The sequence below is a fragment of the Malus sylvestris genome, chromosome 14 (genome assembly GCF_916048215.2).
Source record: "Malus sylvestris chromosome 14, drMalSylv7.2, whole genome shotgun sequence".
NCBI lineage: Eukaryota > Viridiplantae > Streptophyta > Magnoliopsida > Rosales > Rosaceae > Malus > Malus sylvestris.
This window is the reverse complement of record NC_062273.1, coordinates 30,349,561-30,372,547: the sequence shown is the minus strand read 5'-3', so window position 1 is coordinate 30,372,547 and position 22,987 is coordinate 30,349,561. Positions and strand designations below refer to the sequence as shown.

Sequence of the window (22,987 nt, the reverse complement as noted above, 5' to 3'; positions counted from 1 at the left end):
AACTGTAAATATCGAAACGTGATATCAAAGATCTGAACCATTCATCTTCTTACATCTGTTAGATGATCATGTTTTCAAAAAGAAAATTTTAAAAATGAAATTCAATAAGAATAATAAAGTGTAAATGACAATCAACAGTTAAATATAAAATTAAGGTTTATGGATTATAGTGTTGGATTTCGAAGCTGGCCCCTTCATGAAAGTTGTAAACCTTGTCACTATGAGTGATTGTATATTTTATTTTTACATTTTTTATACTTCTACAATAATTATTATTAATTTTATTAATTTTTCCCTCAAATAAAAAACATTATTCATGAGGGTTTGGAGGATTTTTAAAATCTAAACGATAATGTAAGTGTAACCATTATCTAGACATGGAGGAATAATGATGAATCACGAGTGTTTATAAATTCTTTCACATTTTTCATACTTGTATGTATGTTTTCTTAGTTCTTGCCTATACAAATATTATACTAGTTTATTTTAATTTTGGACAACAACATGTTAAGTAAAATTTATCCTAATAATGATAATAAGGAACTCTCATAATAAAAATAAATAATGACTAAAACTTCTTTTTTTTTAACTTATATAAAATAATAATACAAAACTATATATTTAATATAGAATATATTGTATATATTAATATGGCTATTGTATTTTATAATAAATCTTTCAGTAATTAAACTTTAAAATTATCAAAATAACTTTTTTCTTAACGGGTCGAAATGTGTTACCTGCTATATACCCATTAAGAACCCGTTAATAACGGGTTCTTAACAGGTCACCCGATAATGACCCAATTAGTTATCGTGTTGACCCGAAACCCGTTATTTTCGTATCGTGTCACCGTGTCGTATGTAAAAAACTACCGGATCTAATAAGAACTGATGTACCAAATAAGGATATAATTGTCACAGCCCATCCAGCCCCTCTTAGTGAGGGGCACCAAACGACTCTAAGGTTGTTACTTGCTCATGAATTTCCTAACCCAAGACAGCGCTTTGTGTGTACCTCTTTTTGGTTATTGGTTGAATTTCCAAGCCCTCTTCACCTTCCAAACCGGACCAAGTCAATCCTTTGTGTTCTGGTGGAATTGTTGTTTTGTATGTTTTGTCTTCAGATGTAATCATATTTTATTATGCTGCTGCACGAATAATTGCATCAAATGAACCAAATGGGGTATACACATTACAAGTTCTGAAAAAGGGGTATCCACATTGCATGAAACGACGGAAATGAGCAACTACGGGTATACATTTACACCCAAGCTAAGTAAATGAGCAACATTGGTTTGCGACCACACTTACATTCTATAATGCACATGCTAGCGTCATTTACATATATGACCCAGTATGAAATAAAAATAGCCAAAGAAACTCCACGGCACTTTATTAGATTTACAATCACATATGCATACGATGGACATAAGGTTTTAGACAACGGAAGACAAACTCCAACACAAAAGTTGCCAAACAAAAAGAAGGAAAATTACATAAAATCGAACATAAACACTCGAGGTGTTAATGGCAAAGGGAGCAGCTGACACATATATGTTGGTATTATTACAGTGCATACGTGGGCTAAGCGCCAAGCTAACAGACATACTGACTAGTAATCCTCAGGAGCTAAGGGCTGGTGAGTGTGGGGTGGCGTCTCTGTTGGTATGACCATATACTCGTATATGAGAGCCGCCAACCCGCCTCCTAGAAATGGTCCAACCCAGTAGATCCAGTGGTTCCTCCATCTCCCCCCTACCAGTGCAGGTCCAAACGCCCTTGCCGGGTTCATGCATGCCCCATCAAACGGCCCACCCACCAGGATATTTGCCCCTACAACGAGTCCAATGGCCAGAGGTGCGATGGTTCCCAAGCTACCCCTCTTGGGATCAATGGCAGTAGCATACACGGTGTAAACTAACCCAAATGTCAATACAATTTCTAGTATTAGCCCATGCCCCTCGCCAATTCCAGAGGCCACGTTGAACCCCACTGTCCTCTGAATAGTAATATAAAATTAATTGATCATTAAGCTATAATTGTAATAATTAAGAATGAAAAGGGCTAGCTTGTAGCAAAGCGAGCTAACTTTTTAACGGAATAATTACCATGCCATTTGTGACAAGCCTTAACAAAAGAGAAGCCACAATAGCCCCAAGAAGCTGTGCAACCCAGTAGCATAGGGCGCGAACAACGGATAGCCTTCCACCAAGAAGAGCACCAAAGGTTACAGCAGGGTTGACATGGCCACCAGATACGTTAATGCTGGCTGAGATGGCTGAAAAGAGAGAGAAGGCGTGTGCAAGAGCTATGGCTATCAGCTCAGATGCTGACGTGCCGCTATCTTTGTAAATCTTCCCTGCCAATTAATTAGTTGCGAAACAGATTATCAAGTTTTAGTCAAGGAGGAGGGATGATGATGGCATGTCTCATTTCGTGTAGATCTGTGCAGGAATATCAACGAAACATGCACATGCATAGATATATAGATATATTAACATATGAAAAGAGCTAATTAACAGAAAGAATGATTACTTGATTAATTTTCTGTTCATGACGTCGCTATTATGCAACAAGCTAGATTTGTTTAGATATCATACCAAGGGCAAGAGCAGAGCCTTCCCCGGCAAAGACAAAGATGAAAGTGGCAACGAATTCAGCTAAAGTGGCTCTGATGGAGTCAGGGTGGGTGGCCTCGTCAGCCCTCCCAAAGGCATATCTACGAGGCATGCTGGCGACGATGAAAGAACGCAAGAACTCTCTTTCTTAGTTAGTAATATATGGAGATGGAACGAGCGATGTCAACTGCCGGACGGAATATTCTGCTGTTTGTTTACTTGGCTACGTACACCTGCACTGCACAGTTGCTGCTGCTTCTTTCACTAATAATTAACTAAATTAACAAGAAGGCAGGCAGATCGAGCTAGAGGAATATATCCAGATAGATCTCTTTAAAACTAGAGAGAGAGAGAGAGAATATGTATGTGTGCGTGGAGAAGTGAGGAGGAGGGTCATTGCATGTTTGAAATGTGGAGGTCTGTAGTCTTAAATTAGCCAAGAGCGGTTGGACTCATCTGGGACAGTTGGGCAGCCCCATGCAGGAACAGTGACACGTAGGGATCATGTGTAAGCTGCTAAATCGAACTAAAAAAGTCTTACAATATGGAATGGCATCATCCCGATGATCTCTATATCTCTGCCCTGCACTGTTTTGCATGCCTTAATTGTAGAGTTAATTCCTTTTATTTTTATTAGTAACTAACTATTTACTGTCAGCTAGCCACCACTAGACTAGCACAGATACGCTCATTTATTTGATAGATTTTTATTGTTTACTTTTGTCTAAAACGACTTACTATTAATTACATTAATATTATTTTAAATTTATTTACTTGCATAATCCGATAAGTATGACATTTTATATAAAATATCTCATTGTAATTAATAATGAAACAATTCAGTATAAGAGGAACTAAACTTCATTCCGAGTATGCGAGACACATCCATTAACATAAGGGGTTAGTGTTTTCTTCAAGTGAAACAGAGATGATATAGGACTTCGATCTTTTGATGTCCTATCACAGTGACTGAATGACACAAGACGATTGGAGGAAGCTGTGTGTGTTTAATTTAGTACTTGTGTTAATTTATAATATGGGGGGACAGCTGGTTATCCCGTGCACAGTTCTTTAAGGTTCTAAGCCCAGTTACGACGGGTGTTGCGTCTACCATTACGGTCAATGGGTTATTAATGGAGGATGGGGGTTTCAAATGGAATGAGGGCTTGGTTAATAGTATTTTTAGTAAGGAGGAAGCGGCACTAATTTTGAGTATCCCTCTTAGTTATTTCCGGACTCCAAATACTTTAATTTGGACTAAAGAGAAGAATGGTACTTTCACAACGAAGTCTGCTTATCATGTGGCTCATTCAAGCAGTGAGGACTATGGAACGGGACTTGCAAGTTCTACAATGGATGCAGGGGTTAAATGGCTGCGGAAGGCTCTTTGGAAAGCTTGTATGCCTACGAAAGTAAATATTTGTGTTTGGCGGTGTTGTATGAATGCTTTACTGACTCAATCAAACTTGCAAAAGTGGAAAGTTGTTTGGGTTAATATTTGAACACTGGACTTAGATGAAGGAAAGCCCAAGAGTGCCTAATTAAAGGGGACCTGCCCGAAGCCCAGCATCAAGCCCAAGGGCATATTGAAGCCTTCTTAGCCAAGATATAAGCCACGTGCTTACCATTGAAGTGACAAGTGATGGAGACTAACCTACTATCAGCCAAAGAACACTTTTCAATGGCATTACAAGTAAAAAGCTGATGATTCACTACCCTCCAAGTGCTTTCGAGCAAGAACAAAGGTACATCAGTCGGGCTAATCTGCCTATAAAAAGAGGAAGAGGCCCCAAAGACAAGGACACTCAACCAATCAAACAAACAAACATATAAACTCTGCTCTCAAGCCAGATTTGCATTCAAAAGCTGAAATCAACCTAGATTCAGTCCTTTTTAGCGAAGCTATCTCTTGTCCAGTTTAAAGCTCTGTTATCTCTCTTAGTGGCGTAGTATTGATTCTCTTGTGTAAACTTGTTTACCATCCATCCCTTTTTAGCATATAAACCTCTGTTAATTCAAAGAGAAGTGATTGCAAGAGGTTCAACCTTGCCGGACAAGGTGAAATCTTGCCCGAGGCTCTTTGCTTATTTTCTAAATTTGTAGATCTATTATTTAATGCATTCTCCAGTATGTATTCAAGTCATATCCACCTGCTTTCCTACTTTAAGAGTCTTATTTGTATTTGGATCTGATTAGTTTAATGAATATGTCTTCATTAAAATCAATCTAAGACCAAACAAATAGCTTAAAAAGGGCTATGGACTCCTTTCATTCGAACATACAAGACTATGAACTAAAAGTCCTTATTTACAAGGCAAGAAAAAGAACTTAACATGGACTTAACACATCCATGACAATCCTGTGATAACAAGAAGTCTGAGTAACTTAGGCACAAGTAATCGACTAAAAACACATTTGTTCTACATCTGCTATACTGAGATAGCAGTGGCACGCCTAGCACTTAGTTAGTTTTGATTGCGAGCCTCAAGGCTTACACCTAAGGCCCCACAAATGCACCTTTTAGAACTAACTTTGTCATCTTCTTGTAACACATCAACAAGCAAGAGCCCGACTACACATCCAAAAGGCCAATCCCTTGGAAAGCTATGCTGAGGTCTGAGAATCCTTCTCTAGAGAAATCTTCACCCGAACATAGTTTTGGCACGCCCAATGGGACCCCATTTAGTCTTGTATGCCAATAAGAAGAAGGAATGAGAAAACCTTCAAGTGGAACATAGAATACAGGCCACCCCAATGTGACACGCCCCGATCCCGATATTTCCCCGAATACCAGAATAGGCACGTGCTGGCCGACACCCGAGGGTGACGAAAGCCATTTATTGAGTGCAAATGCTGAAAACAAGGAATTGATAAGGTTTATAAATATAAAAGAATAAAGAATATGCATTTAAGGAACGTGTTCAGAGCACACATCTAATCTAGAACATTAAAAGAATTAATATAAAAATTGAATGAACACAGAAATGGGTCCTACACCGAGAGGACTCGAAGATACCGATGCGGAAGTGCCTGGATGCCGGGATTGTATGCCTCGATCCTAAATCCTGAAGGGGGCGCAAAACAAACATGAGTGGACCAATTTGATATAAATATAACAAAACAGTTATCAACGTACTAACCCCCAAGTTTTATGAAAACACATATATAATGATAAACATAGGTTTTCCGAAACCTAGCATGTCGTGCAATGTCTCAAATCATAACTCATATATAATAATCACTAGTGAATTGTCCGATAACCCCCAGGCCCCATGCCGGCTCCCCGTCTCTGAGCAGACAGTCAGAGGAAAATACATTTCAGGCCCCATGCCGGCTCCCCGTCCCTGTGCTAAATAGCCAGAGGAAACACACTCCAGGCCCTATGCCAACACCAAACCGTCGCCCGGGACGGACCGGAATCTATCCCTACGTCCCGTAGCGGAAAGGACCACTAGGTAAGTACAAAACCATTGAACATATATATATTGAAAAACAACTTCATAGTATAAAGTCATCCATCATCTATACTATAAAGAGGTGTTCGAAACATGTTCTAAATATCATATCGTCATCCATCAGATATTCTATAAGAACACGGGTTATAGGAAAAATAGTAATAATTCAAAGTAGCCTCAGTAAGCATGTTATCTCACAAAACGTTTCATAAAACGTAATCATTAAATCATGCTTTTCATGTATGCATTTCTACTATAAAACATGCATTTTAGAAGGGGTCCACTCACAGTACTTAGCCGCCGAAGAGCCACGCAAACTAACGTCACCAATATTGCCCCTAAGCACATAAAGGGTCCAATTAATAAAACTATATAATAGCAATTGGATTTGGGAAAACGGACGTTGGAAACGGATTCAGAACGTCGAATTACCCTAAGAAAGGTTTGAATTAAATAAAATAGGGAATTTGGAATTGGATGGGTTTAGGGTTTTAAAGGATTTGGGTTATAAAGGGTTTAGGGTGAAAATGGGTGGTTTGGATTTCTAAGGTTTTGGGTTAAAATGGTTTAGGGTTAGGAAAGGGGTTTGGGTTTAAGCCCAAACACATACATATACTATAAACATACACACACACACACTACACAAGGCCCTAAGGCCTCCTAACAGAAATCAGGGCTTTAAGCCCTTGGTTGAAAACCGGCCCAAGGCCAACCAAAACTAGGGCCCGAGCCCTTTGGGTTTTAAAAACATATAACTAAAAATAAAAACTGAATGGGTTAGGGTACTGGGCTAAGGCAACACGGGCCTAAGGCCCGAGGGAGAGGGAAAGGCCGGATGGCCTGGGTTTGTCGAAGGAGAAGGCCGGAATTTCGGCCGGAAAACCACCCAACTTTAAATGGCCATAACTTTATCAATACTCAACGAAATCAAGCAAGACAAAAATGAACGTTGTAGCCCTTGAAGAGACGAAGAGAATGGTACCTCACACGACGTCTAACTCGCCGTGGTTTGGCCGGAAAATTCCTCGAAAGCCGTCGGACTTGCCGGAAACTGGGTAAGATTCAAATGAGTATAACTTCTTCAATGCTCAACGAAATTAAGTGAAACAAAAAAGGAAAGTTGTAGTACTCGACGAGACAAAGAGATTGATACCTTACACGCCGGCCAACTCGCTGGGGTTTGGCCGGAAATGGCCTCGAAAGAGGCGGTGCTCGCCGGAGCTTACTCCGTGCCGTCGAACTCGCAGGGCAGGGTCCGGGGTTCGTTGCGAGCCTCTCTTTGATGGTGGCTCGGTCCTAGTGAGTCCAGGGGAAGAGAGAGATGCGAAAGGTTGAGGGAGAGAGAGACGGGAGAGCTGAGAAGGAGAGAGCTACGGGAGGGAGAAACGAAGAAGAAGAAGAGAGAGATCAGAAAACATAAAAAAAATAAACAAGGTGGCCCCACGGGCTCACCAATTAAGGCTTTAAAACAATTTTAAAATATAAAAGAGGGTTGGGGTGTTTCACAATGTCTACCAAGGTTAAACATGATAGATCATCCATAAGATTTCCCCTCCCTACGAGGACCAGCTATTCTAGAAAGCCCGACTTCATCCGAGAAGTCAGGATGAAAGGTAACCAATGAAGATTTGCAAGCCACCATGATACAAATGCTGAAAAGTATAGAGAATATCACTCTGGAAACCAGAGGAGAAGTAAGCAGACTATGTTCTTTAAGAGGGAGTTTACAAAGAAGATTAGATCTGAAGTACTCTACTCCAAAAAAATGGTTATGCTAATGAAGTGAAGAGAAAGGCTAGCCCTGAGAAAGAACCAATTGTCCCCTATTTCCTTTGCTTGAGGAAAAGAGGGATAAAGGAAAAACAAGGAAGGATCTGGAGCTAATCAGCCAGTGTTGGAGGAGATCCTGGAAGCAGAGCTGCTCGACCTCCTATTATTTTCACTAGGTAGTAAGGGCAGAGCAAGCAGGAAAGAATGAAGTATGGGATGCCTTAGTTAATCGGAGAATCCAGTGGAAAAAACGAGCCTGCCAAGGTAGAAAAGTCCCCTCATTATAAGCCCCCACCATTGACCAGTACTGGAGGGGATGCCAAGTGGAGACAGCCCGACCCAAAGAAGGAAACCTTCTCTGGCAATGATCGCAGCCTGAAATGGAGAGCCCCACATACCCAATACAACAATACAATTAACCAATAGCTCAGAGATAAGTTAGCTGAGTTAATAAGGATAGTGGTGCATCTCAATGGTATTCTCTGTTGCCTAGGATTGTTTGGGAACTCATTGGTTGGCCTAGCATCTCAATGGTATTCTCGGTTAGCCCCCAATTCTATTGTTAACTAAAGGCAAATGGAGATGGCTTTCCATGAGCAGTTCTATAGGATGGAGCCTGAGATGTATATCAATGACCTAGTGGAAGTGAAGTAATACAAATATGAGTATACAAAAGACTTCATGATGAGGTTCAAAAGGACAAGAATAAGGTGTCAATTCCCTATCAATCATGCCCAACTTATATTCGTTGCTCAGAAGGCTTTAAGGCTACCTTTGAGAAAAGTGTTTTATGATCTACAATTCAATAAGTTGCAAGAATTAGTAATTGCAGCCACAAAGTATGAGAAATTATTACTTGAAGAACAACAAGTGAAACACTCATCTAAGTTGCCTCATTTCTACATAAGTAAAGTTGCAATTCACCAAGTGGAGTTTGAAGGAGCAGAACCATAAGAAAATGATGGCCATGGAAGAGAATGGGTGGACATGTGCGCGGTAGAGATGACTATCCCCTTCAAACCTTTAATAATGAACGGGTTAGTCTAACCAGTCAAAGATCAGAAGGTGGTAATGAATGATGGTGGACTTGTCCCCATGAAGCCCCCTAAATACCAGAATTACTCTTTTAATTTGACCAAAGCCTCCGAGATCTATGAAGAGCTGGTGCGGGCAAAGGTAATTGTGCCCGACAGCACTAAAAAACTGCCTAAACCAGAGGAATTGAGAGGGAAGAAGTATTGCAAGCTGCACTACACTTTTGACCACTCTATAGTTAACTGTGTCTAGTTCAAGAATTGGATACAAAACTTCATAGTTAAGGGAAAATTACTGTTGGAGAAACCCCAGGCCAATATGATGATTGACACGAATCATTTCCCAGTAGCCCAAATCAACATGATCAACTTGACTTGGGCTGAGAAAGGAAAAGGAAAAGCCACGTGGGAAGTAAAGGCTGAAAGGAGACCAAATGACAGGCCGACAGAAGAAATTATCAAGAAAAAGAGAGATTGGCCAAGGAACAAAAGGAAGAAACTTCAAGCAGCCAGAACAAAAGTGAAGAAAAGTTTTTTGGAAGAGAGTTTGAGGCAGCCATACAAATGGCTGAATGTATATATGACCTAGATAGGCTAAAAGATTTGCCTGAGAGTCTAGAGTTGGTCGAATTTTTGTGTGCAGAACCTGATAAGCCACCACCAGAGGTACAAGACCCCTTAGAAACCGTTGATTTGGGGACTTAAGAAGATCCAAGACCTATACAAATCAATGGCCTGTTGAAAGTTGAAGATCGAGCAAAGGCAGTCAGCCTTCTATATGAGTTTAAAGACTGTTTTGCTTAGCATTACACCGAGATGCTAGGTTTAGATTCAACCTTAGTAGAACACAGAATGCCTATTAATGAGGGATATAAACCTATAAAGTAAGCACCATGGAGGATGTCAAAAGATATCGAAGAAAAAGTCAAATAATAGATTAGAAAGCTGGTAAAGGCTGGATTTATTAGGCCTACCAAATATGTTGAGTGGTTGGCCAACATTGTACCTGTATTAAAAGCTATAACTAATGCAGTTCGGTGTTGTGTTGACTATAGAAACATTAATGGAGCCACGCCTAAAGATAAATATCTCATACCCATGGCTGACTTATCCATAGATGCATTTGCCAAACACAAAGTCCTATCTTTAATGGATGGGAATGCCGGTTATAATCAGATAAAAATGGCTAAAGAAGATATACACAAAACAGCTTTTAGGTGCCTATGTCATTTTGGGGCATATGAATACTTGGCGATGTCATTCAGGCTCAAAAATGCTAGAACAACCTATCAAAGAGTGATGAATGCCATTTTTCATGACTTGATTGGTCATAGCATGGAAGTATACATTAATGATATCGTGGTGAAGTCTAAAATTGAAGAACAACATTTGGCAGACCTCAGACAAGCCTTAACAAGAATAAGGATCCATAAACTAAAAATGAATCCTAAGAAATATGATTTTGGGGTCAAGTCGGGCAACTTTTTGGGATTCCTTGGTCATCAAAAAGGTGTAGAGGTTGACAAGAACAAAGCTCGGGCAATAATGGAATCACCTTCTTTTACCAACAAAGTACAGTTACAAAGGCTACTAGGTAAAATCAACTTTTTGGTTCGATTTATTGCTAACTTGGCGGGCAAGATTCAGCCGCTAACTCCCCTATTAAGATTGAAAGACAAAGAAGAGTTTGAGTAGGGACTATCCCACTAGGAAGCTTTCAATATCATAAAGACTTATTTAGCCTATCCATCAGTGCTCATGCCACCTCAGAGAGGAAAGCCTTTAAAACTTTACGTTTCTGCCTCTGAAAAGTCAATGGGAAACTTACTAGCCCAAAACAATGAAGGTGGGAAGGAACAAGCAATATATTACCTTAGTAGAATCCTTACTGAGGTAGAGACAAAATACACACCAGTAGAAAGGTTGTGTTTGGCTCTATACTTTACTGCCTGCAAGTTAAGGCATTACATGTTGACTTGCCACATTCACATCATCGCCAAGACAGATGTAATCAAGTACATGCTGTCAAAAGCAATGCTAACTGGGAGGATTGGAAAATGAATTCTAGCACTTTCTGAGTTCAGCTTTCAGTATATGCCTGAAAGAGTGATCAAGGGACAAGCAACTGCAAACTTCTTGGCCGAGCACCAAGAGTCTCATAATGAGATTATCAACATCCCAGGAACTCTGGAGGTAGTCAGTGTATGGATCCCACCAAGCAAAGCCTTCTCGAGCAGAAAAGAATGGATCCAGCAAGAGATAAAAAGAATAGCTAGTCTCTGGATCACTCCTTGGAATTTGAATTTTCATGGATCTTGCAATCAAAATGTTGCTGGAGCTGGGAGTGTTATCATTGATCCCAATGGTGCTCACCATTATTATTCATTCCTCCTAGATTATCAAGAGACTACCAATAATCGGACAGAGTATGAGGCGTTCATAATTGGCCTAGAAATCTTAATAGTGTTGAGGGCAACTGAAGTTAAGGTGTTTGGTGACTTAGAATTGGTGATCAATCAGTTAAATGGAGAATACAAATGCAGACACATCACCATGGCCGGTTATTACTTAGTGGTACTCAATTGTTAAGTTATTGGGGCACTAAAATATCAGTAAGCTATATCCCTAGAGAATTAAATGCAAAAGCCAATGAGATGGCACAATTGGCATCTGGAGCACAGATCCAAGAAAGAAAGTTTGAATGCGATATAGAAGTTCAGAAAAGAAATCTCTCGTCTATCTTTGAAAGGGGATTTAGCCTAGATGTGATGACTGAAGAAATAGAGATAAAGGATTGGAGGACACCTATTGTTCAGTATTTGAAAGATCCATCCTTCCCCACAAGTAAGAAAAATAGACGACAAGCAACTTAGTATGTTTTGTGGGAGGAAAATCTACTAAGAAAGACTTCAGATGGACTGCTGCTGAAGTGCTTAGGCCAGGAAGAATCAATGAGGGTAATAGTCGAAGTACATGAAGGAATCTGTAGGGCACATCAAGCTGGAACTAAGATGAGATGGTTGCTTAAAAGATATGGCTATTTCTGGCATGAAATGGAGAAAGACTGCAAGGCTTATGCCCGAGGATGTGAATAATGTCAAAGGTATGGACCTCTCCAACATGTGCCCTCATTTCCTTTGAACACCATGGTCAAGCGTTGGCCCTTTAGAGGATGGGCAATGGACTTCATCAGGCAAATTTATCCAGCTTCTAGCAAGGGACACATTCATAATTGTGGCCACAAATTACTTTACCAAGTGGATGGAAGCTTCAGCTGTAAAAACTATCACCTCAACTGCAATAAAAAAGTTCATTGAAACCAAGATCCTACACAGATTTGGGGTGCCCGAGAGAATTGTCACAAACCGTGGGCCATCTTTTATTTCAAATGAAGTAGAAGAGTTTGCAAGTAAGTTCAAGATAAAGATGATTCAGTCTAGTCCTTACTACCCCTAGTCAAATGCTCAAACAGAGGCCAGTAATAAGATCTTGATGAACATTATTAAAAGAATGATAGCCGAGAGTCCAGAGAAGTGGCATGAGAAATTAGGAGAAACTTTGTGGGCTTACAGAACTTCCAAGAGGACAGCAACTAGAACTACTTACGCCCTAACTTTCGGGCAAGACGTTATGCTCCCCATGGAAATAAATGTGAGTTCTATTAGAATTCAAAACCAATTTGGGCTACACAATGAGGAATACATTCAGGCTATGTGTCAAGAAGTCGAGGGCTTGGATGTAGCACTAATTGAAGCTTTAAATAAGATTCAAGAAGGAAATAGAGTTTTTGCCCGAGCATACAATAAAAGAGTAAAATTAAAAACCTTCAAGGAGGGGGAATTAGTATGGAAAGCAATGCTACCTTTGGGAGCTCAAATCAGAGGCTTTGGGAAGTGGAGTCCGACTTGGGAAGGTCACTTCATTATCAACCACGTACTAGACAAAAGAGGATGTTACTTGGCAGATGTGGAATGAAACTTGCAAAGGCATCCAGTTAATGTTAGGTTTTTGAAGAAATATCACCCAACCTTGTGGGATGTTAGGGATTGTTACATCGAAGAAGTTTAGACAGTGTAAGAGATCCAAAAGTCAGCTTATATGCTCAACATAGTTGAGTTTCAACAAGGAAATGCAAACTAAAGTGGATTAAAGAAGTCATTTTCATTTCATTAAATGTTGAAGTAACATAAGAATCGGCTCAATAGTTTTACATCTTTGGCTAGGGCAGCTATCCTAGAATGGTATGTCTGCATGATAGTGAAGATTCTACCCGACTCCTCCAAAGCAATGTTACTATTAGCTAACTGTGCTTTAGCATCTTCAACTTCAACATTTACTTTCTTGACCTCTTCAATCTTCTGGTAAAGCTAATTGGCAAAGATCATGCTAAGTGGTCACTGACGGCCACTGTCACTTTCATGTATGAACCCGACATTCGAATCGACAAGGTCGTGGTAATTGATCCCGAAGCATACATCTATGATGATGAAGTGATCAAGAAAGTAGAAGCTATAAAGGAACCCACGACGATGGTTTAACCATTTGGAAGACGAAATGCCCGACTTGGCTTGAAATGGGTTGATAGTGAACCATTTCTCCTTGGGCATATTGTTTTCTACAGTTACAGGGACCTGAGAAGTCCATGCAGGCCCCAAGAACTGCACTCTTCCCTCCTCGAAGAAAAGTTCAATATGTAGGCCTGCCAGAGGGTGATGAAGGCCTTTAAGCAGGCGGCGCATGGTGGAAATCCCCTCACCAATCTCGCAAGAAGATTGAGTTTGAGCAACTTTGGGTGCCATTGGATGATTTTGAGGAGAATATGGGAAGAATATTGGAATTAGGGGGCAAGAATTGAAGAACAAGATAAGTTTTTGGAAAGTCTGAATACTCTGAGAATTCTGGGAAGTTCAGGAAATTTGAAGGCTCGAAATGGCTAAGGTACTTTGCCGAGGAGTGTAAGTGAGGATTATATAGTAAGTGGGTAGTTAACGTTTATAATTGTGGGTTAGTGCAAAGGTCTAGTTAACAACGGTTGTTTTAAATGGCATAAGTCCCGAGTGAAGGCGTGTGGCGGCTATTTAATCATTATTAGCATCTCGAGTTGCAGACTCAACAATGATTAAAGGGGGCACTACTTGGGTTAATATTTGAACAATGGACTTAGATGAAGGAAAGCCCAAAAATGTCTAATTAAAAGGGACCTGCCCAAAGCCCAGCATTAAGCCCAAAGGCAGATTGAAGCCTTCTTAGCCAAGATATAAGTCACGTGCTTACCATTGAAATGACAAGTGATGGAGACTAACCTACCACCAGCAAAAGAATATTTTTCATTGGCATTACAAGTAAAAAGCTGATGACTCACTACCCTCCAAGTGTTTTCGGGTAAGAACAAAGTTACAACAGTCTGGCTAATCTGTTACAACCACCCCCAATTATATGTGTTATATATTATTTTCATCCCAAATTGCCACGTGGCAGCCATCTAACTCCCCTCTCTTTTCTCTCTTTATGTCCCCCCTTACCCCGAGACCTCTCTCTTCTTCATCTCTCTCTCTCAGCTCTCCCGTACCTCTCTCTCTCTCTCAACCTCTCGCCTCACTTTCTTATCCTGGACACTAGGACCTTGTCACCATCAAGGGAGGCTCGCAACGAGCCCATGACCTTTTCCTTGTGAGTTTGACGGCACGGGAGCAAAAGCTCCGGCGAACCTTCCCCATTTTCCCGTTAGGTAAGTCGCGAATCTCTCCCTCTCTCCGTTAGTGTAATACTTGGTGGTGTTTTTTGAGTTAAATATTTCCCTTTTTACGTAGGTTGTACCTTGGAATTAAGTTGGGTTAAGCACACCCATTCTTCCGGCGAACCCGTAAGTTTCGAAGGGATTTCCGGTCACCTCCGACCATGTCACGGGTATTTGAGGGTAGCAATCTCTTCCCCTCACCTTACTCTTCATGTTCGTACTTAGATCGGGGTCTAGAACCCTTGTTTTCAGGTGACCGGAGCTGTAGCAGCTCCGGCCTTCTTCTTCGGTAAAAACCAGGCCTCTCAGGCCGTTTAGAAAACCCCACGGGCCTTAAGCCCGTTGTGCCTTAGCCCAAAACCCCAGCTCGTTTCATTTTTATTTTTTTGTTATATTGTTTTAAAGACCCAAACGGCCTTAGGCCGATTTTTATTAAAGGGCTCAAAGCCCAGCCCTTTTGTGAGGCCTTAGGGCCGACTTTTATGTGTGTGTGTGTGTGTTTGTTTGTGGGCTGTGTGTGTGTGTGTGCGTGTGTGTATATGCATGTCATGCATGCATGTGCATGTCGTGCATGTGTGTGTGCTTAGGTGGTGTGTGTGTGTGTTTGGGCTTAAGCCCAAACCCCCGTTTCTTCACCCTAAAGCCTTTTTAACCTAAAAAACCCTTTACCTAAACCCATTAGACCCTAACCCATCCAACCCAAATCCTTTATTCTATTTAGTTCATGCCCAAATCTTTTAGAAAATCCTTTTATTTATTTATTACATTTTTGTGCTTAGGTGAAGTTGCTATTGAGGAAATTCCTAATCCATATCCGCACAACTCTACTGCTATGGAATATTTGTGAGTGGACCCCTTCTAAAATTTCATGATTTTATCATTTAATTGCATAAATGATTAGCATGCCTACGAATTTATGATTCGATTTATGTTAAGCCTGTTTACTGAATTTATTGATTTTCGTCTCGTGTTTTTGGTGAGGAATTAATTGTTAGCCTATATTAAGCTATATTTTAATATATCATATTTTCTATATAAACCATGATCTAGTAGACTATCTAATGGATGACGATAGGATACTAGAACATGTTTTAGAAACCCCTCTTTATAGTATAGACGATGGATGATTTTATACTATGAAGTGGTTATTTATGAGAAGCGTAACTATTTGTGCGTACCTAGAGGACATTATGCTGCCTGGGGCGAGGATCTGGTGTTGGCATTTAGGCCGAGAGAAATAATCCCTAGCTACGGGCTGAGGGACATGGAGCAGGCATTGGGCCGGGAGTTGGTAATCTCTGGCTACGAGCGCAGAGACCACGGAGCAGGTATTGGGCCGGGAGTTATATTTATTCAGTGATCTTTCTAGCAGCACACCACGCTTACGAGACAATCTGCGATACGATTATTGTTTTGATTTCCGCGATGTTATTCCGCGATATGACTTTTGAGATATTTTTGGCATGCTAGGATTTTGATTAAATCCATCACTTATTATGCTAATAGTTTTCATTATATAAACTGTGGGGGTTAGTATCTTGATAACTGTTTTATTATTATTGTATATATGAACTTGGTCCACTCACCTTTGTTTTGCACCCCCATTCAGGTCATAGAAACGAGGACTACGACTTGACGTACGAGGCATTCCCCTACCAGTAGCAATCTATCACCCACTTGTGTGATATCTTGTAATGATGTTTCCTTTTTGTAAATCTTGTTTTAGATTGTGTCCTGTGCACTCTAGACACTTTCTTAATCTTTGTGTATTACTTCGAGATTTTAATGTTTATTCATGAATATTTTCTCCTAATCATTACTCTTGTAATCAATTAATGGCTTTCGTCACCCTTGGGTGTCAGCCAGCACGTGTCTATCCTGGTATTCGGGCAATATCAGGGTCGGGGCGTGTCATAATCTGCCTTTAAAAGGAGGAAGAGGCCTCAGAGACAAAGACATTCAACCAATCAAACAAACAAACATACAAACTCTGCTCTTAAGCCAGATTTGCATTCAAAAGCTGAAATCAACCCAGATTCAGTCTTTTTTAGCGACAAGCTATCTCTTGTCCAGTTTAAAGCTCTGCTATCTCCCTTAGTGGCGTAGTATCGATTCCCTTATGTAAACTTGTTTACCATCCATCCCTTTTTAGCATATAAACCCCTGTTAATTCAAATAGAAGTGATTGCAAGAGGTTCAACCTTGCTAGACAAGGTGAAATCTTACCCGAGGCTATTTGCTTATTTTCTAAATTTGTAGATCTATTACTTAATGCATTCTCTAGTATATATTCAAGTCATATCCACCTGTTTTCCTACTTTAAGAGTCTTATTTGTATTTGGATCTGGTTAGTTTAATGAATATGTCTTCATTAAAAGCAATCTAAGACCAAACAAATGGCTTTAAAAGGGCTCTAGACTCCATTCATTCGAACATACAAGACTATGAAATAAAAATCCTTATTTACAAGGCAAGAAAAATAACTTAATATAACCCATCCACGACAATCCTTTAATAACAAGAAGTCTGAGTAACTTGGGGCACAAGTAATTGACTTAAAATACACTTGTTCTACATCTGATATACTGAGATAGCAATGGCACGCTTAGCACTTAGTTAGTTTTGATTGCGAGCCTCAAGGCCTACACCTAAGGCCCCACAAAGGCACTTTTCAGAATTAACTTTGTCCTCTTCTTGTAGCACATCAACAAGTAAGAGCCCGACTAAATATCCAAAGTGCCAATCCTTTGGGGAGCTGTGCTGAGGTCCGAGGATCCTTCACCAGAGAAATCTTCACCCAAACAAAAGTTATCACCACTGCGACTTGTATTTTTTGCAAATGTCAGAAGGAAACGGTTGAACATGTGTTACTTGAGTGCCCAAGTTCGGTCTCTATTTGGTTTTCGAGTCCTTTGAGCTTGAGAACATGTGGCATATGAAGTGGAGGATTCCAAAGCTGGATGATTCAAATGGCAGGAGAACTTTCAAAGCAAAGTTTTGATCATGCGTTGGTGTTGATTTGGAGCATCTGGAATGAACGAAGCTCATTTCTGTGGACGGGTAAGGCAATGAACCAAGTGGATATCCATTGTCGAACCCAAGCATGGCTCCAAGAGTATAGAAAATGACATGAAGTAAAGAAGGGCAGCAAGATTTCCGTTCCACAACCATGGGAAAAACTTGAGGTAGGTTGGCTTAAATGTAACATTGATGGTGCGTGGAATGAGCGGGATGGGATCAGAGGGACTGGTGTTATAATCCGAGACGAGCGAGGGATTTTTTTGGCAACCAGGACTTCAAATTTCCCGGGGGGCTCTTTCTGCACAGATGGCAAAGATTATGGTAGCGAGAGCTGCTGTCTTTTTTGCACAAATGGTGACGTCTCATGCTGTTGAGATACAAGGTGATGCAACAGTAGTGATTAATGCATTACAAGCCGAGACAACAAATTTGAATGTTGAGTTTGGGCATGTTAATCATGATGCTAAACATATGTCGGCTTTGTTGTCACAATGGAAAGTTACGTTTGGTCGACGAGAGACAAACAAGGCAACACACGGATTGGCATGATTGGGCTTAACTTTGAGTAGTCAAATTTCTTGGTTTGAAGAACCACCTAATGTAATTTATGGTATTCTTCTTGAGAATAGTATTAATACTTAATATGGTACGGAACATTTTTTTTTCCCTTCGACTGGGTTGAAAACCTCGACAAGGTTTTTATTAAGGTCCATTATTAGCACCTTATCCTATTTATTATTATGGATGGGTTCTAACATATCCTCTGTTTTGTACGATTTATTCCAAATAAATGAACATCGTACTTCTTCTTAAAAAAAAAAAAAAAGAGTTCAAAACATATAACGTCAGACAATTATTAAGAAAATTCATTTGAAAAATAAATAGGCTGAGTAATTGCTAGAATTGAAACCATTAAAGGTACGAATAAATAATCGAAAAGCTCAAACTTTCCCGCCTTAACTAGCTAGTGTAGTGTACAGGACTCGATTCATTTATGTTGTGGTTTGTTGTAGTTGTTACACATTTGGACGGAACACACTTGATGCAGCAGAGCATAACTCTTTCAAAATCATTAAGATTGGAATAGTAATAGCTATGAAAATCAAATAATACATTCATTATTCTCTGTATGTCATTTCTTGGATCTTGAGTGAATTAATCTCTTGTATTCTTTTCAATACTTGGACCATCTTAGGCCTCTTCTCTGGTGTCATGTCTGTACAGTCTAGCGCAATCTGTGTCAGCTTCAACATGTCATCGTGGTCATCCTTTGCCGCCAGTATCTCTACATCCAGAATATCAGTAGACCAATCATTGTTCACCACCATTCTAACCCAATCGGAAAGATCATCAAAGATTTCATCATTTCCCGGAGAAACTTCACCCGGGATCCTTCCAGTAACAACCTCCAGTAGGATTATACCAAAGCAATAGACATCGGCTTTCTGAGACAACTTCTTCCCTTGAGCAAACTCTGGTGACTTGCTGATGGCTAAATCCTCGGAGGACTTTCGCGAGGGCAGGAGTGGTAAGAATCCAAAATCTGTAAGCTTCAAATCATAGATTTGGCTGTTTCTTCGTTGGATGACGAGTACATTAGACGAATTGAGGTTGGCATGAGGGACCTTTTGGGAAGGCAAGGATTGGTGAAGGAATGTGAGACCCTGTGCTATGTCTTTGATTATCGACAGTCTTGTTGCCCAATCCAAAGCTACTCTTCCTACTCCTCTGTCCTCTAGCAATTATATATATATATATATATATATAGACACGCACACGTGCATGCATGAATCAAGTTAACATAACTCAGTTTCACAATTAAGTTATAATTATAAGCAACCAGATGATGCTTAATTAATTGTGATTTTCATGGGAAAGAATAAAATGTTAAAAACTGACCATGTAAGAGTTGAAACAAAGTGCGGCCGCCAGAGACGAACTTAGAGATGACCAGCTTCTCCTCCTTGGAAAAGTAAAAAGAGAGAATCCGTACAAGGTTTTCATGCCTCATATTTCCTAGCAATTGCATCTGCTGGGTAAATTCCTTTTTGCTCAACTCATTCATGTTTTTAAGTCTCTTCACGATGACAACAAGACCCGATTCCAGTGCTACCTTGTATGTAGAGCCAAGTTTCCCCTTGCCTAACACTTGTGCAGATGCCCTTAGTAAATCATCCAGGTCAAAAGCTGCTGGCATCTCCTTGTCAAAAAAATCTAACTCAACCCTCTTTTCAGGATCCCCCAACCTCTCCAAATGTGGCATTTTCTTTTCTACCCACCCTGACGAACCATCTCCTATTGCTCGGGACAAAAGACAGAAAAATTTAACTTAGTGCAGAGCTACTATTACTATATATATACATACATACATATATATATATATATATATATAAATAGTTGTGAAAAACAGTTCATCAGTTCAGTTTCATGTGATAAATTCCATTTCATTAAGGTTTTAATCAACTAATGTGCATTCGATACCAATAATCGTTATATATACACTCACACACACATATAGGGTAGTATCACAGAACATTATAAGGTGTTAGTTAAGTGGTACATATATATACCTGCCTGTTCCTCCTTTGCCGCTTCTTTTGTTTGCATCTTCCCGTAATAACATAAGAAAACAAATATGACGATAAATGGAACGAGCGCAGCTGCAGTGGCAATCAAAGCAACACTCCACACTTGGAGATTGTTCTTGTTCTTGGGTGGAATAATATTTGAGGAAGGAGATGGCGCAATGATGGCCGGAGATGGAGATGGAGGTGGAACTAGTGGACATGGTGTCTCCAATGGAATTCCACAAAGATTTGAGTTATGAGAGTAGGAGCTTATTGGGAATTTTTGCAGCACACCCGTTTGAGGAATTGGACCCACGAGATGATTATAAGAAACATTGAATCCTCTCAGCGTGGGCTGGCCAAAAGGTGGAATTTTGCCATCCAAAAAGTTGTCTTGCAACTCAAGCACTCTGAGGTTAGGCAATTCAGTATACTCCAAAGGAATTGAACCCCAGAAGTAATTGTAAGACAGAAGCACATCTTCCAAGTAAACCAGATTTGAGAGATTTGGAAGAGGGCCGGATAGAGTATTGTTTGAAAGGGTAAGTTTGCTCAACAAAGTTATGTTATGTAGAAATGCGGGTGGAAGGGAACCTGCCAGCTGGATTCCTTGGAGGGCAATGTGAACAACGTGCCCATTTGAACAAGCGATACCAGCCCATCTGCTGCTGTTGTTGATGCACGGCGGGCCGCTCCAGTTCCCATGCAAATTGGAGTTCGAGCTTACGGAATCTCTCAGCTTCAACAGCGCGTCTCTTTCTTCTGGGTAGTATTCATCAACTTCTGAAGAAGATGTAACAAAATTCACAGCTGATGTTAATGGATTCTCTCTGTATAAAATCAGCATCACAATAACAATTAGTGCGCTTTTAGTTTTACGCAGATTCATCACGACGACTAGGAGGACGATGAAGAAAATGGATCATGGGATTGATTAATGGCGATCGAGAAAGTAAGACATAATCATGTCAAGCAGGTTGTGTCTAGCCTGCTTGGACGTCATATCCTCGTTATTTTATTAATTTTTATGACAGTTTGACGAAGAGGGCAAGGCATGGGTTGCAAAGATATCCATTATATAAACAGCGTGACAGCTAATGTTAGACTAGTTTGTGAACTCTTAGCCCCCATTTTCCCAAGTTTAATTGTAGGCAAAGACCCATATATGAGACACAATATGCAATGAAAGGTATATTATATTAACATCTCGAGGAGCAAGAGAACGTCAAAGGCCGTGGGAATTAATGCACTGCAGTTGCACCAACAATATATTCCATTTTCCCAAGTTTAATTGTAGGCAAAGATCCATATATGAGATTACAATATGCAATGAAAGGTATATTACGAGGTATTTGTTGATTTGCCCCCTAAATTTGTATGCAGCTGTCAATTTTCCTCTTGAACTTGAATTTTAGCCGATTACCCCCTTGAACTTGAATTTTAGCCAATTACCCCCATGAATTTTTATAAATAGCCAATTTCCCCCTAGTGTTAGATTTTATAAAAAAATTCATTCAATTTTTCATCATTTTTGCCCTCATACAATTGTCATATGTTGTTTCCGTGATAAAGATGGATGGAAAATTGGAAGAAAATTTTTAAAATCTAACCACAGGGGGAAATTGGCTATTTATAAAAATTCAATGGGGTAATCGACTAAAATTATAGTTCAAGGGAGAAATTGGCTAATTATAAAAGTTCACAAGGGTAATCAACTAAAATTAAAGTTTAGAGAAAAAACTGTCAGCTCCATGTAAGTTCAGAAGATAAATTGACAAATATGCCGGTATATTATATTAACATCGTTAGTAGCAACGGAATGTCAAAGGCCGTGGGAAGGGAGGCAATGCAGTTGCACCAACAATATATTAACTTTACAAGTTGTCAAGATTCTTATTCCAGCTCAGCTCGGTAATAGGTTATGTTGTCGGTGGGTCCCTGTTTCTTAAACAATGTTGTTATTGTGAGAGATTTTACAATGTATTCATAACATAGTCCAATACGTCAAATGTTATTATACAATTAGAGAGACATTTGAAAAAAAAAATATTTCCTTCAACTGTATAATGATATGTGATGTATTGTCTCATATTTTGGACACACGAAAAATTTATGTTGTTGTCATACCATGAACAGCTTCTACTCATTTAAATTTACATGTAACTTCATAGTTCATATCTTTCTTTTTTGCCACACTTCATAGTTCATATGACATTGTGGTCGGAATAAGAATATGTATTAACTTAATTATTCAGTTATTGTTACCAAGGAGGGAGAAGGTGGGTGGGGATGGATCAAGATCCTCTCCTGAGCCTTAAAATCTGAACCTGCTGAGCATGCGATCGTGACCATTGAAATTTAATTTAACGTTTATAATTATTATAACTTTTAGAGGATCTCCTTATTTGTAACCGTTGGATCAAATTTCAACGGTCACGATCACCTACTCAATAGGCTCAGATTTTAAGGCTCAGGAGAGGATCCTGATCCGGTGGGGATAACTTTTTACTTTTGTTGGTAAGCTCTTTGTTGTTATTTACTTGGTAAAAATGCTAAAGATGTTATTTGTTTAAATTATATTTTGTTAATTACATGACGTGCCATGATTGAACCTTTTCATCAGTGATTTAATAATATCATCCATCAACTGCCATATCTGATCAAATTGATCTACAAAAAATATTTTAAATAGAGGGTTACTATACCATCATCAATATTTATTTAAGCCCGTACCACTGCCGGGTCCAAATGGCCTTGCCGGGTTTTCTTACACAGTAACATTA

General features: G+C 39.7%; 2 protein-coding genes and 1 long non-coding RNA gene across 4 annotated transcripts; all 3 read right to left on the bottom strand.

Moving 5' to 3' along the window:
• Window positions 1-1,359: 1,359 nt before the first annotated feature.
• Window positions 1,360-2,963, bottom strand: LOC126600265 (probable aquaporin TIP-type alpha). Its single transcript, XM_050266849.1, has 3 exons — window positions 2,603-2,963; window positions 2,111-2,361; window positions 1,360-2,001 (listed from the first exon to the last, which is right to left on the bottom strand). Exons 1-3 carry the CDS (start codon window positions 2,730-2,732, stop codon window positions 1,615-1,617), a joined length of 768 nt encoding a protein of 255 aa, XP_050122806.1. The 5' UTR covers window positions 2,733-2,963; the 3' UTR covers window positions 1,360-1,614.
• Window positions 2,964-5,481: 2,518 nt separating this feature from the next.
• Window positions 5,482-7,486, bottom strand: LOC126598845 (uncharacterized). Its single transcript, XR_007614993.1, has 4 exons — window positions 7,229-7,486; window positions 7,058-7,126; window positions 6,364-6,413; window positions 5,482-5,685 (listed from the first exon to the last, which is right to left on the bottom strand). It is a non-coding gene; the product is annotated as an uncharacterized LOC126598845 (long non-coding RNA).
• An 11,096-nt stretch (window positions 7,487-18,582) lies between these two features.
• Window positions 18,583-21,166, bottom strand: LOC126600306 (probable leucine-rich repeat receptor-like protein kinase At1g68400). Of its 2 annotated transcripts, none has more exons than XM_050266892.1 (3): window positions 20,208-21,166; window positions 19,537-19,932; window positions 18,583-19,372 (listed from the first exon to the last, which is right to left on the bottom strand). In XM_050266892.1, the coding sequence occupies exons 1-3, from the start codon at window positions 21,091-21,093 to the stop codon at window positions 18,756-18,758; spliced, it is 1,899 nt and encodes a 632-aa protein (XP_050122849.1). In that variant the 5' UTR covers window positions 21,094-21,166; the 3' UTR covers window positions 18,583-18,755. The 2 variants fall into 2 exon arrangements, with proteins under 2 accessions (XP_050122849.1, XP_050122850.1); XM_050266893.1 differs by having other exon boundaries at window positions 19,537-19,929.
• Between the last annotated feature and the right edge of the window lie 1,821 nt (window positions 21,167-22,987).

Excerpts from the sequence above, each read along its gene's own strand:
- LOC126600265 (XM_050266849.1), bottom strand. The coding sequence starts at position 2,732 with ATGCCTCGTAGATATGCCTTTGGGAGGGCTGACGAGGCCACCCACCCT. Across the intron at positions 2,362-2,602 it reads AGGCTCTGCTCTTGCCCTTG|GGAAGATTTACAAAGATAGC; the intron begins GTATGATATCTA and ends ATTAATTGGCAG. Across the intron at positions 2,002-2,110 it reads GGCTTGTCACAAATGGCATG|AGGACAGTGGGGTTCAACGT; the intron begins GTAATTATTCCG and ends ATTACTATTCAG.
- LOC126600306 (XM_050266892.1), bottom strand. The coding sequence starts at position 21,093 with ATGAATCTGCGTAAAACTAAAAGCGCACTAATTGTTATTGTGATGCTG. Across the intron at positions 19,933-20,207 it reads GGCAAAGGAGGAACAGGCAG|GAGATGGTTCGTCAGGGTGG; the intron begins GTATATATATGT and ends CCCGAGCAATAG. Across the intron at positions 19,373-19,536 it reads TTTGTTTCAACTCTTACATG|AGGACAGAGGAGTAGGAAGA; the intron begins GTCAGTTTTTAA and ends TATAATTGCTAG.